The following is a 15294-nucleotide window of genomic DNA, read 5'->3' as shown; positions in this document are numbered from 1 at the left end:
GATGATGATGATGATGATGATGATGATGATGATGATGATGATGATGATGATGATGATGATGATGATGATGATGATGATGATGATGATGATGATGATGATGATGATGATGATGATGATGATGATGATGATGATGATGATGATGATGATGATGATGATGATGATGATGATGATGATGATGATGATGATGATGATGATGATGATGATGATGATGATTATAAGTCTTCTTACATAAGTCAAGTTTTCTCACACTAAAGTACAGTGTAACCTGTGTTATTCGACACACTGGGGGACTATAAAAAAAATATCAGATTAAGCAGGGTGTTGGGATACTTATGTTTCTTGTACAAGGATGGGCATATTTAGGACTATGAAAATATGTCGATTAAAGCAGGATCGATGTTGGAATATTCAGGTGTCGTATTAGGCAGGTTACACTGTATGCGCATATGTCATATACAAGTCTAAATTGAAAACAACTACAACTTTCAGACCTATGACAAATAAAATTGATCACAAGATGTAACAAAATGGATCTCAATATATTAAATTTAATACAAAACAGAATACAATTAACTAGTGGCAAAGATGTTATGCCAAAATCATAAGATGTCAATATTTTTTGTCCACAAGATCCGGATTTCGACAATAAGTGTCTCTTCAGTGATGTTAGGGATAGAAACGGTATTTGGAAGGCCATATATAATTTACCCTCATTTTTAGGTAGAGCCTTGAATTTTAAGAGTCTTAGTATGAACGGATCATATAAACCGGATAAAATATGATACAAGCCCAAACGAAAAAATATTAACAAGTCTAAATTGAAAACTACGTTCTAACCTATGATTGCGTTGGATAAAAACCGCAATTTTTATACGTGTGGATGTAAAACAAATTTCGTTGTAGAAGGGTATAAATACAGCACAAACAACATTTTCCAAAAGACCAAAAAAGGGAAAAAATATATTTAAACAAAACGCAATTCACTAACAGGTCGAACAACTGATGTTCTTTTACCCTGCTAAACTGTCATTGGCGATTGCCAAATAAAATTGATCACAAGATGTAACAAAATGGATCTTAATGTATTAACTTTAATACTAAACACAAAAAACAATTAACCAGAGGCCAAGATAGTTATGCCTCAAACATAAGGTGTCAATAATTTGTGTACACCAGATCCAAATTTCGACAATAAATGTCATATGTTATATATATATATAAACAAATTTTGAAGATCTGATAAAATCAACAGAAAGCCAACCAATGACGAGGAATCAGAACTATTCATGTAGCGATACATTTTCTATTTAAGATTGATTTCTGAAGTATTATAATTAATTGAAATATATTATTTGTTCATCTTTACATCTGTATCAATCATTTGCCAAAATGAGGATATGGTAACCCATATATTATATAAGAAAATCATAAAAAAAGGAGATCATCCTTTATTCATCTATCTAATTAACCATCCAGAAAAATTTGAACGACGCCACTTATCACTTTTTATCGATCCGGCCTGGTTGCAACCAGAATAGTTATTAGTTCGCACAAGTACTGTATCGCCTTGTTCCACTTGAATAACTTCAATTGATGTTGTTTGCTGCCAATTGCCATGAGCATAGCTAAAACCGTTATTTACACCATTAACTACAAGATTAGTGCAAATTTCTCCACCTGAATCGGTAATCAATGTCCAAGTGAAAACATATAATCCAGCACGTGGTACAATGAATGATCCAGAGTGTTTGTTATACCCGTTTCCAGTATTCGTTTGTACTAAATCAAATACAAGAGTATGGTGACTTGATAACTGGTCTTCATTTGTTGAGAAATATGCAGAAAATGCTATAGGAGATGTTATCGGGCTCGTTGTGGAAGTAATACCTATAAAACAATTTAAGTGTTAGAGATGGTCTTATTTGTATAATTGCTCCCATAGCTGGACTGAGTAAACACTCAAGAAAGATTCATTATGTTAGAGCCCGTACATTTTTATCACCTTTCTACCGTTACACTTCCATTTCCTATTGAATGACTGCTTTACCCCTTTTCTAATTTCTGCTGATAAATGTGTGTGAGCAGTAACAACATCATTTTGTCCATATGCCTTTTTGTGTTCCTTTGTTGACACATTTGTTTGTGTTAATAGTGATTACAATTATAATAAGAAAATTACCATACAAAGTCAGGAATATGACAGTTGAAATCCATTCGTTTGATGTGTTTGCGCTTTTGATTTTGGCATTTCGTTAGAGACATTCCGTTTTAATGTTTTCTCCGAGGTCGGTATTTTTTGTTATTTTACGTTTGATATCATGTCAATCAAACTTTGTATGATTTTTTAAGCATTGTATATAGGTATAGATTTCAGTGTGAAAATGTGTGTAGTTTAATCTAACTAAACCAGGGATATAACACATCTTTTTCTGTTTACGTCTACCGGGTAATCATACGAAATTTGCAATTAAGGTAACATGTACGTGAATGTGCAATCGCACGGATTTTTATAAATTTTGCAAACAAGTGCACAATGAATATAACTATTGAAAAATTACCTTTGATAACTTCGGATGTATAGTTATCAAAGCTACCGGGATTTTAATTTAGTATAGCAAATTTAATAAGTTGTAAAATTAAGTAGTAATGTATAGGAAGCAGGTACATTGTAAATGTTAAAATATTCAAAAAAATGACTTTAAATTGTCTTTCTCAAAAACGTGTCCAAGAAATTTTCTTCAAAAAAGGGGCGAAAGATACCAGAGGGATAGCCAAACGCATTGATCGAAAATAAACTAACGACGCCATGGTTAAAAAAGAGAAAGACATACAGACAAATGATAGTACACAACAACTGGGGGTGATCTCAGATGATTCAAACCAAAAGGGCCAGAAGATCCTGCTCCACAAGTGGTTATTTTCACTAAACTCTTCGTTTTATTAATTTTATTCATATTCAGAAAGCGAATTCAGTGACCTCTTATACATATAATGCCAATAAAATGAAAATTTCATGAGAAATAACATATAGTTTTTAGAAAAATTTTAGAACCGGTTTTGAGAAAATTTAAATCTTGATTATTCCGAATATGCCTCTTTCATTCGATTTATGACTTTCTAACAGCGGTAAACTATTGTTGTTTTTGATAAAACAAAGTTGCTGAACATTTTTAAACGATATTTACGTTTATTCTATACATAAGTACTACTATTCTCAGAATATTTTATTTCTTTGAAAGTATTATTGTTATATTTATAACTGTTACGATGTTCGTGTACAGTTTCCCGTGCTCAGGTTGTATGCACTTTTTCATAAAATTCCACTAAATCACCCATATACATCCCTTGTACCTTGAGTGATAGCACAAGACTGGTTGTTCTCCTATTCCGGTGGAATTTAGAAATCAAATCATCTAGTACATTATATGCGAAATTTTACATCTATAGATAAAACACATGAAGCCCGGTATGTCGTATAGTGGTAAATATAACATGAATTATTTTACTGTACATTATTAACGGCATAAATGCAGACTCTTAAGCTTGTTACACTGACAAATGTCATTACCGTATGTAAGTGAGATGATTTTGTTTTTGGTCTGGCCATTCAGATTTTCTCTATTTTCTAAAATATTCTCTGTTTAAAATAGAAATCTGTTTCTTTTAAATTGTTTATCTTAAATGATTATCAATCATTATTGTGAGCACCTATTGATTGTTTTCTAAGTTAGTTTTTATTGTGTGCATACATTTTTTATTAACTTTTTTCATTAAGTTGTTTTGCAATTCCATGTACATGCTTTAGTTTCCCGTGGAAAACTAAAAGGGGCAAGTATTTACCCTACATTATATTTTTCAAATCTCATTTTATCTTAGGCTTTATTCTTATTACCTTATCGAAGTCATAACCGTCACTGTGTATAAAGGTGTCAGACCACCAATTACTCCTTCAAATTTAGAACGTATGTAAAAGTAGGCCTACTCGGGACAAAAAATAGTGCATTTGATGTCATCGTTTACTTAAACTACCCAACAAATTTACAGAAATGAAACTTTTGGTGAAAGAGAAATATATTAAGACCATTTTGAGCCCAAATTTACTTGTGTATGAGTTGAAATTAAAAATTGAGGATTAATGCGCTCCATAGTATACTAATTTAAGATTTCAAGAAAACCAGGGGTTATTTTTAGTGGTACATCTATTCGGAAGGTCTCTTCTTTCTTATATGGCTTTAAAGGTATGTCGAAATTTGGCATGAGGAAAGGTGATACCTGTACGATTCAGGACATACCTGGTTTGTAGGAGGTTAAACTTAAGATAAAAAATTTAGAAAGCTATGAAAATTGCAAAATTTGGTTGAACAGAGAGTGACTTTTAATTGGTGTTCTGACACCTAAACCACACCGGCAAAATTTGTTCGGACTCGATGGTATCGAACATCCGGCACAATGAAGGAACATTGATAGACAGAAGAAAGATAGGTTTCTCCTTATTTTCTTATTTTGTAATGATATCGAAGAATATATATACATATACAACTATTTTCTATTGTGATATGCTATATTTTCTACAACCGTTCTATATTAACGAAGAAATAAGTAAAAATGCATGTCAAAATGACGAATTAAGTGAACCTTGCCTCGAAATTGTTTAATTTCTCGTTAAATTTTTCACATTATACGGAAAGAAAGGTACGGGAAGATAGATACTAACACGGAGATTGCAAAACTTGTCATTATGAGCTTCTCCATACTTTTATATCTGTGGAACGAAAGAAATGGGTCATGTCAAATTAGAATACACCGGTTTTGTAATTGTTGTTTACTACACAATATCCCGGTTTCGTCTATATATATCATTCGGTTTTTTTATATTTTTTTAAAACCAACAATTTATGAAAAGCAACATTAACACGGATTTGAACATTGTCTCTCGAAAGAATTTAAAAGTATATTTATTATAAAGTAAACTTGCATTTTTTTGGCGTGTATAAATTTATATACATAGGTAATTATAGTAATACACATTTTCCTAATGAAAGGCGTATCCGTTATTTCACTGATCTTCAAACTAATTTTAAATGGAATATAAATACTCAATGGCAAACACTGATATATGATTATTCTATTTAACATTAACATTATGATATTTTTTTATAAAGGTTTTGAGTTACATCGCAATATGTGACACCCCCTTTTTGTTTTTACAAATTACGCTTAATAAACAAAATTTAAAACATCACCAAATGGTATGCAGAAGTAAAGATTCATATTACTATGAAGGTTGTAAAAGAAGATGCAATAATGATAAATCGTTTTGAGGTGTAATACCACCATCGATTTTTTGTCTCGCCTTGACGGAGTCAAAAAGCGAGACATAGGTATGCTGTTTCCGGCGTCGGCGACGGCGACGGCGTCAACAATGTATTAGTTTGTGATTAGCTCAGTTTTATGGGGAACCACTAGTGGTATGTCAATGATAATTGGTATGCAGATGTATTACCATTGCCACATCTCATTGCCATGGAGATTATTTGGCTCCGCCCCCTCAGTCATGGTATATTGACTTTGAATGGTTTGCCTACTTTACATGTATTAGTTTGTGATTAGGTCAGTTTATGGAGATCCACTTGTGGTACGTCAATGATAATTGGTATGCAGATGTATTACCATTGCCACATCTCATTTCCATGGAGATTTTTTGGCTCCGCCCCCTCAGTCATGGTCTATTGACTTTGAATGGTTTGCTTACTTTACATGTAATAGTTTGTGATTAGGTCAGTTTATGGAGATCCACTTGTGGTACATCAATGATAATGTGTATGCAGATGTATTAGCATTGTCACATCTCATTGCCATGGAGATTATTTGGCTCCGCCCCCTCAGTCATTGTCTATTGACTTTGATTGGTTTGCTTACATTACATGTATTAGTTTGTGATGAGGTCAATTTATGGGGATCCACTTGTGGTAGGTCATTGATATTTGGTTTGCAATTGTATTAGCATTAATTGGCACAATTCATTGCCAAAATTACAAAAAGGCGAGACATATCTCTGTGATAACAGTTTATTCCCTAAAAGTCTTTGTTAAATTGGCACTTTTAAAAAAAATGTACAGTATTTACCTTTATTTCAACCAAAGAAATACTTTGCATGTATAAAGTTTAATCCTTTCCAGTGCTACAGTGAAAATTTCAAACTACATTTCATTGCATATATGAAAGTAACAAGCACCGGAAGTAAACAACCCAATTTTTACACTGTTATTTACTGGTTACCTGCTTTGGTAACTATTTAACCTTAACGTTCCAAAATATTGTATAAGACCAGCAAATAGAAAAAGAATGATGCTTTCAGACAACCAACATACATGTTTATGACTCAGAAAAATTTAAGTGCATTGAAATGCAGGGTTAATTTTCTACAACTGTCAAATTCAAGGGAATATTTTTTTAGGCCTACTTTCGTATACAACCGGATGTGACGTACCATGATTTGGTGGTATTACACCTTGAGATATGGCACGACATGTTAAAAAAACACAGCTCCTGTTTTACTTACAAAGTCCTGTAACTCAAAAATATTTAATTTGATTTTCACTAAAAGGTTTACAGATCGTCAAACCATTTAAAGAAATAACTTTGTTAAGTTTCATGAAAACTAGATAAGCTGTTCTCAAGTTACGGTGCGACATGTTTACGCTGGACAGAAGAATAAACGGATAGATAGACGGACGGACGGACATACAGAATGACTGATAGATGGAGGAACTGACGGATGGATGGAAGGACAGAAGGATGGACGGACGGATGTATACTATAATAGGTCCTGTCAAAATTGTGATGGGCGTGTAAAAACGCAATGAAATGGGGAAAAAACTCAAAGGTCAATAAGTTTAAATAGGATATTGGCCATGTCGATTTATTTGTATATTTTCTTGACTTCCTAAGTCAATTTTGCTATAAGACTTTTATATATATGTTTGAAAATAATAGATAGAAATTGATAAAAAGAACTTCAAACTTGTCATTTGCCCTTTCGAATTGTCTATATTTCTACGGCTGTTTTTAAATAATTGACATCATGCACTTGCATGCCCCCCCCCCCTTTTTTTGTTTATTTCTTAGCCATGACGGCCATTTTGGTTGACAAGCGGGGTCACAGTAAAATTACACCGTACTTGAATTTAAAAAAAATTGTAACAACTGAAAATTTCAAATTTCACGAACCGGATAACTCGTCGGACATAGCAAACAACTTCACTGGCGGGTTTTTTTTTCAATAAAAGAATAATAAGACATATTATTTATATTTAAGTGTACGCACAGACATGTCACAAATGCTTGAAGGATCGCAATTCAATTTATAATGAAGGTCTGTAAGATAAAAAAAAAAAATGGTCACAGAAACGTAACCAGTTGTTTATGGAACCATTTAAGTCGAGGTCTAATGGATCCTGCCAGACGGACATGGACCCATTCTTATTATTTATACCAACAACACAAAACCCTAAACATTTACCAATCAATGAAGGAAATAAGTTCACGGTCACATGGATCGTCATGTGGCCAAAGGAAAATAATATAGAAATGAGGTCAAGAGCAAGGGCAATGGACATATGGCAAATAGGGGGGGTCGCTAGATCTGTGTTCCATACTTGTATATTTACAGTCAAACCACCTAACTTTTGACATATGCAGCTTTATACAAATAGTTCAAAACGCTATGAATTCGAATCACTTAGTGTCGCTTGTTTAAATATATCAATGATAATGTTTAAAATAAACATAATCAAACTCACACAATCCTATTTCGCCGGTGTCCCTGTTTTCTTATTTCTAACAATATTTTAATTCGGTAAACACTTTATAAGATAAGTGGCGAATCTAGAAGGCGTATAGATTGCACGCCCCAGACCCAACATTTTGATGCTTGGTAGTTGCAATCCTTTTCTTCCAATAAACATTCATTTTCTATGTCGATTATGCATGCATATATACATTTGTCTTAACGTCAAAGATTTATTTTTAACGATCATAGAAAATATTACATACATAGAATAATTAGAGTACTTATAAAGGTGTCCATCCGATTGTACGATAAAATCACATATCAATTGTGTGTTTCGATTTTTTAAGACCGTAAAGTTTAACTCTAATTTCAAGTTTAAACACATTTTCCATATTTCATATAGAAGTAATGTACTCTAAGAATATACTTTTCAATTCGAATGGATAACGCTATGTTTAGAAAAATATCTCAATTTCAACGTGCAATTTATCGGTTTGTTGTACTTTACATTCTAGCGTTGACTACCGATAACGACGTCAAATGCGATAAGGTTTGTTTTTGCTTGACGGGCGTCATATATATTTAAATTCTTTCGAGTGACAATGTTCAAATCCGTGTTTATGTTGCTTTTCATAAATTGTTGGTTTTAAAAAAATATAAAAAACCGAATGATATATATAGACGAAACCGGGTTATTGTGTAGTAAACAACAATGACAAAACCGGTGTATTCTAATTTGACATGACCCATTTCTTTTGTTCCGCAGAAATACAAGTATTGAGATGCTCATAATGATTAGTTTTGCAATCTCCGTGTCAGTATCTATCTTCCCGTACCTTTCTTTCTGTATAATGTGAAAAATTTAACGAGAAATTAAACAATTTCGAGGCAATGTTCACTCAATTCGTCATTTTGACATGCATTTTTACTTATCTCTCCGTTAATATAAAACGGTCATAGAAAATATTGCATATCACAATAGAAAATAGTTGTATATGTATATATATTCTTCGATATAATAAAAAAAATTAAGAAAATATGGAGAAACATATCTTTCTTCTGTCTATTGATGTTCCGTCATTGTGCCGGATGTTCGATACCATCGAGTCCGAACAAGTTTTTCCGGTGTGGTTTAGACACAGTGACCTTATCATTATAGTCTAGTCAAAATAGCATTTGACCTCAAAAAAATTGCAACAGAATTTGTTTTGGTATTTTTCGATTCAAAATGGCTTTCTTTGTAACATACCAAAAGTCTACCAAGATATCTGAGTGGGAACATGACTTTTTTGGGGTGAAAAATAGCAAAATTTGTCAAAAATAGCGAAAAACTGGGAAAAGCTTGTTAAACATTCATTTTTGATGATAATTATTTCAAATCAAAAGTTTTACAACAGTTTATACAGTGTTTATGAAATGAAATATCAAAAAAATAGTTTTTTTTTTATAAACATGAAATTTTAGGTGAAAACATCCAATTTTTGTTGGAATTTGAGATTCACATTGTGTGAATTGATTACCAAAACAGACAGACAAATATAAAAAATGGTAATAGAAGTTCATTTTATTCTTTGAAAAGGACGAAAACCTTTATTTTAATCATTCATAAACTTTACAGCAATTCTTTATTGGGTAAATGATGATTTTGGGTAAAATATAGTAAAATCAATCAAAAATCGTTAAAAACTGGAAAAACACCAATTTGGAGTTTTAACTGTTTTTGAATCACTCCAAAATAGAAAAACGGAAATCTTAATATAATTATAATCAGATCAAACAAAATTCATTGTAAAACAATAGCAAAATAACTGATTTTAGGTGAAAAAAGCTAAATTTGTCAAAAAATCGTCAAAAACTGGAAAAAAATACAATTTATATTTTTCAGAAACCATTTTTTCAACAGACACATCATTTGGTGTCACAGTTTGTTTACAGTTGCATCTAATATTTAAATGTTAAGAAGCTTATCAGGAGCAGGTGGAAGTTCCATTAAATTGGACAAAGTTTTCCATGTTTGATTTCCCAACCATAGTCTGCATGGTCTGTAGGATCTATGTCAACTTCTTCTGATAATACACTTGAAGACTATGAAATTGCCCTGAATCTGATGTTGGTGGTAAACTTTTCACCTGAACCAATGTGTTTCCAGTAATTACTATAGATTTGAATTTTCTCCAGAGAAGAATTTAAAGTCCTTCTAGAGGAAGTCCTCCATATAAACATGTGAGCACTTCTTCTCCTGCTTTGATGATATCTGCTTTAATGAAGCCGGCTTATTCATGAAAACTTGATCTTAATGGACGTCCTTTGCTTATTCCAAAAAGCCTAGATGATGAGTCATAACCTGTTATAGAATGCAAAAAGAGCAACATCATCCCCAAGAAATCCTTTAGACTGTTTTATGTTCCATATTTTTATTTTTTTGGTTGATTGTCATTTATTCAGATTTAAAAATAACCCGTTTGCACTGCTGATTAACATGATGAATAAGTAACACAAATAGATCCGTACCTTCACCATTTACTATGACTACTAAAGACAAAGCACAATCCAAAGCTGTTTGCACAATCTGCATCACCAGTCACATTCTTACATCTAATGTTATTATCTCTTAGCTTGTCACAAAGCACGTTAATAAGATATAGGAAGATATGGTGTGAGTGCCAATGAGACAACTCTCCATCCAAATAACAATTTATAAAAGTAAACCATTATAGGTTAATGTACGGCCTTCAAAACGGAGCCTTGGCTCACACCGAACAACAAGCTATACAGGGCCCCAAAATTACTAGTGTAAAACTATTCAAACGGGAAAACCAACGAGCTTGTTTGTTTTGACTGTTTGACATGAAAAGTTCCTTTTTAGTAATGGATAATAGATTTTTTTCTTCATCAATACTACATACAACAGACCATTTTTGGAGTGGTCTTTCTACAGATTTGACTATATAACAAATATTGATGAGAAGTGTCAAATCTTGTGGAGGTCTAACCAGGGGCAGAAGAATGGGTGAATCAGAGAATGGGTTTCGTGGGTACATATGCACCACGAATTCAAATATTCAACGAATAGCATAATACCAATGGGCTTTGTATGCAGAGACTGGCAAAACCATGAAACCAAATATCCACGAAATTGCAAGTTTTCAGCAATCCACGAAAATAAATGAATCCACAGTAACTAAACAACTAAGTGATAAAAAAGCTAAAATTGATATTCCAATTAAAGACAAAAACAACAATATGCTAACAACAGAACGAGATCAATATTTGAGATGGAAGGAACATTTTCAAGAGGATCTTAATAGAAAAGAACCAGATAATCTAGAAAAAATTTCCTGAGGCACCCTTAGACCTTGAAATAGACACAGATCCACCTTCAAAACAAGAAATACAGGCAGCCATTAAAAGCTTGAAAAACAAAAAGTCACCTGGCATAGACCAACTAAATGCAGAACTTTTTAAGATAGATACAGTGCTAGCAGCAGATACTTTACACCCAGTATTCCAGAAAATATGGGAGCAAGCTGTTATTCCTAATAGTTGATCTGAAAGCAAAATCAGCAGGCTTAACTTACTGCAATATTTGGAGAGGAATCACCTTACTATCCATTCCAAGTAAGGTCTCCTGCATAATTTTAATATCAAGATCTAGAATTATAAAGGCTGTTGATAAGAAACTACGACAAGAACAAGCTGGTTTCAGAAAAGGTAGAGGCTGCATAGACCACATATTGGTCCTATGTAACAACTGAGAACAGTGTCATGAGTGGCAGAGAAATCTACTAGTAAATTTTGTGGACTTCGAGAAAGCGTTTGACAGCCTACACCGGGAAAATCTTTAGGGTAGTTCTGAGAAACTATGGAATACCAGGTAAGATAGTGCATCTCATCAAGCAGTTCTATACAAATTTCTCAAGTACCATCAACTCTGAAGCTGACACTAGTTTCCTTGTAAAATTAGGAGTAAGACAAGGATGTGTTATGTCATCTGTGTTGTTCATAATTGCTATATATTGATTGGGTAATGAGAACAACCCCAGCAGAAAGTATTAAACAATGGACTGAGATGGACACTTTGTAACACAGGACACAGACTATGCTGATGATTTAGCACTTTTATCCCATACCAAAGACCACATGAAGGAGAAGACCGAAAAGCTAGAATAAACAGCTAAAATGATTGGACTTAAGATCAATGCCAAAAAGACAAAGCTAATGTACCTCAATACAGAAAGACATCCTATCATATTTATAGAATGAAAACAGCTGGAAACAGTAGATTCATTTAATTATGAAGGCAGTTGTATAACAACAGAAGGTGGTGCGGAAAGAGATATAAAGATCAGAATAGGGAAAGCTAGATCCGCATTCATTAGACGAGGCAACATCTGGAAAACAACAGCCTTTTCAAATAAGACCAAGCTCAGGCTCTATAACAGCTGTGTACTTTCTGTACTCCTATATGGCTCAGAGTGCCGGAGAATGACTGAGAAAGATATCAACAGGCTCTCCAGCTACTATAACATATGTCTGAGGAAAATAATGAAAATATTCTGGCCAAACAAAATCTCCAACAAAGACCTACATGAGATGACCAGCACCAAGGACATGGAGACTTTGCTGATATAAAAAAGCTGGAGGTGGCTTGGTCATGTTATACGCAAAACATCTGATGACATGACCATGGTAGCCCTTAGATGGACACCAGAGGAAAAAAGAAAAAGAGGCCGACCTCAAAGAACATAAAGACGCACCATAGAAAATGATCTAAAGGAAAGATAATATACGTGGGGCACAGTGGAAAGAAAAGCAAACAACTGAGAAAAGTGGAGGAAACTTGTCCTTGCTCTATGTGCCGTAAGGCATAGTAAGGACTAAGTAAGTAAGTAAAGACATATTTTAAAAACACTTAACCAAGGATATCTGAAAACGCATGTCAAGTTTTAATGAATAATGCTTTATAAAGCAGATATCATCAAAGCAGGAGAAGAAGCATTTGATACAGGGCAATTTCATAGTCTGCGAATGTATTATCGGTGCCAAAAATGGATGCAAAAAGAAGTTGACATAGATCCTACAGACCATGCAGACAATGGTTAGTAAATTTCACGTGGAAAACATCGTCCAATTTTGATTGAACTTCCTCCTGCAACTGATAAAAGTTTTAACATTGAAAGATACAAATGTAAGCAAAACTGCAACACCAAAGGATGTGTCTGTAGACACAATGGTCGGTATGATGCGGTGAATGTTGTGGTTTGAGTTTTTGTAATACTGTTCCCATTGCTGAATCTGACTTTACTGATGAAAAGATATTTGTTGTATACAGAAAAGTATGGAATAATCTTTAAAAAAAAATGTTTCCATGTATCTTGTCATTTACTTTTAAATCATCCGTTTTGGTCAATGATACTTTTTACCCCTCATTATGCATAGTCAACAAATCTAAGATTTTCGCTTAACATCTCTTGTTGGTTAAAATAGTATGAATCTAAGCATTGCACTTTTGCATATAAAGAATATAAATGAATGTTATCTGAGATCTTAATTGATTTCTGAAAAAAAAAAATATGAATTTTGTCATTTTTTTCTAGTTTTGTCAATTTTGGGCCAAATTTTGCTTCTCTTTTTTTTCCACAAAATCAGTTATTTACAAATTTGTTTTACAATGAATTTTGTTTGATCTGATTATTATTCTATTAAGATTTGCATTTTTTTATTTTTGGAGTGATTTAAAAACAGTTAAAATTCCAAATTGGTGTTTTTCCAGTTTTTAACGATTTTTTGATGATTTTGCTATATTTTACCCAAAATCACCATTTACCCTATTAAAAATTGCTGTAAAGTTTTGGAATGACTAGAATAAAGGTTTTTGTCTTTTTTGAACTATCAAATGAACCTCTATTACCAATATTTATATTTTCCCAGTCCTGTTGGTAATCAATTCACGCTTTGAAGATCTCAAATTCCAACAAAAATCGGATGTTTTCACCTAAAATTTCATGTTTATAAAACAAAAACTATTTTTTTATTATAATATTTCATAAACACTGTATAACCTGTTGTAAAACTTTTGATTTGAAATTATTATCATCTAAAATGAATGTTTAACAAGCTTTTCCCAGTTTTTCACTATTTTTGTCAAATTTTGCACCCAAAAAATCCATTTTCCCACTCAGATATCTTGGTAGACTTTTAGTATGTTACAAAGAAAGCCTTTTAGATTTGAAAAATACCAAAAATAATTCTGTTGCAATTTTTTTGAGGTTGGCCACATTTTTCATCTATTTTGACTAGACTATTATAACAAATATTTTATGTAAGTATTATATTTGAACAAAAAGTTGTTGATGGGTTAAATATTGTAGATAACGATACCTAACAGACGCTTTTGAGTCTGTCTTTCCTTTTTAGAAATAAACTCGTCGGTATTCCTCCTGTCCCGCAGAGGTTTAGATTGGTGTTGACTAGGATATTCCTGTGATCTATTATACATTGATTTATGTGGTTTAATGTCACTACCAACAAGCACGTTGTTAAGTCTCTGAATCTGAATATCTTGTTTTTGAATGAGAATTGTTTGTCTATTCAGTTCATCCGCCATAGCTCCGAGTTTTGTTTTACTTGTTTCCTTCTGGAATTTAAGTTCAGATTTCAGCATTTTCAATTCTTGTTCCATAGATTGAAACTTAACAAGTATAGTTTCTAACACCTGATCGGGATATGATGTGTACACCCGTACGTCTTCAACTGGCGATGCAGTAGCATTTCTTGTCCATATTACACATGCCATACCGGTTACCACAATCAAAGAATCTAGTTTGTCCATGATTGTTAATTTAGACTGTGAATAGTAAGACAGATAAGAGCTTTTAAGCTTTATCTAACATATACATATACATATAATTATCGTAAGATAAGAATGAATATTTATATCCGTAGTGTGCACGTCTCCAAAGTTCAGTATGTCTTTCGTGATCAACCAAAAGATATGAAACCATTAAAATACTGCTTCTGGGCTAAGCACACGCTATATAGGAGAGAGAAAAAGGCTTGTCGAATCGGAGATTTACATTTTTAAGAAAAAAATTATTTCGATTTTACGTAAATGTTTAATATACTTGATAATTAGTTTAAACATATTTATTTATAGTGGATTGGGAAACAAGTTTTGCAACTTATATTAATCCCTTTCCACTTTGCGGATGCGAGTGCTGCCTTGTAGCGGCATTAGCCTACTCTTTTTCGAAATCTAAAAGGGTGTCTTTAACGTGCAAGAGATATGGCTCTCTCTTAACACGGGTCAGCCATTTATCGTCCCCTTCCGACGGACTATCATTATTTCCTCAAGACCATACTCGCAAATGGTGTCAAGGGAGAGGATACTTGATAATAACACACATCTTTCCAATCATCGCAGAGGTTCTTAAATGATCAATTAGATTGTTACTGTATCTTTCTATTATCGTTAATGTACGGTTAAAGTATGATTGTTATTA

At 32.9% G+C, this 15294-nt stretch overlaps 1 protein-coding gene across 1 annotated transcript; it reads right to left on the bottom strand.

Annotated features, from left to right (window-relative positions):
* Positions 1 to 1337: 1337 nt before the first annotated feature.
* On the bottom strand, positions 1338 to 14623 carry LOC139482772 (caprin-2-like). Its single transcript, XM_071266837.1, has 2 exons — positions 14174 to 14623; positions 1338 to 1887 (listed from the first exon to the last, which is right to left on the bottom strand). The coding sequence occupies exons 1-2, from the start codon at positions 14586 to 14588 to the stop codon at positions 1457 to 1459; spliced, it is 846 nt and encodes a 281-aa protein (XP_071122938.1). The 5' UTR covers positions 14589 to 14623; the 3' UTR covers positions 1338 to 1456.
* Positions 14624 to 15294: the final 671 nt, after the last annotated feature.

Source organism: Mytilus edulis, chromosome 7, assembly GCF_963676685.1.
Source record: "Mytilus edulis chromosome 7, xbMytEdul2.2, whole genome shotgun sequence".
NCBI classification, from domain to species: domain Eukaryota; kingdom Metazoa; phylum Mollusca; class Bivalvia; order Mytilida; family Mytilidae; genus Mytilus; species Mytilus edulis.
Note: the sequence above shows the minus strand (reverse complement) of the source record. Positions and strands in the feature narration are given on the sequence as shown.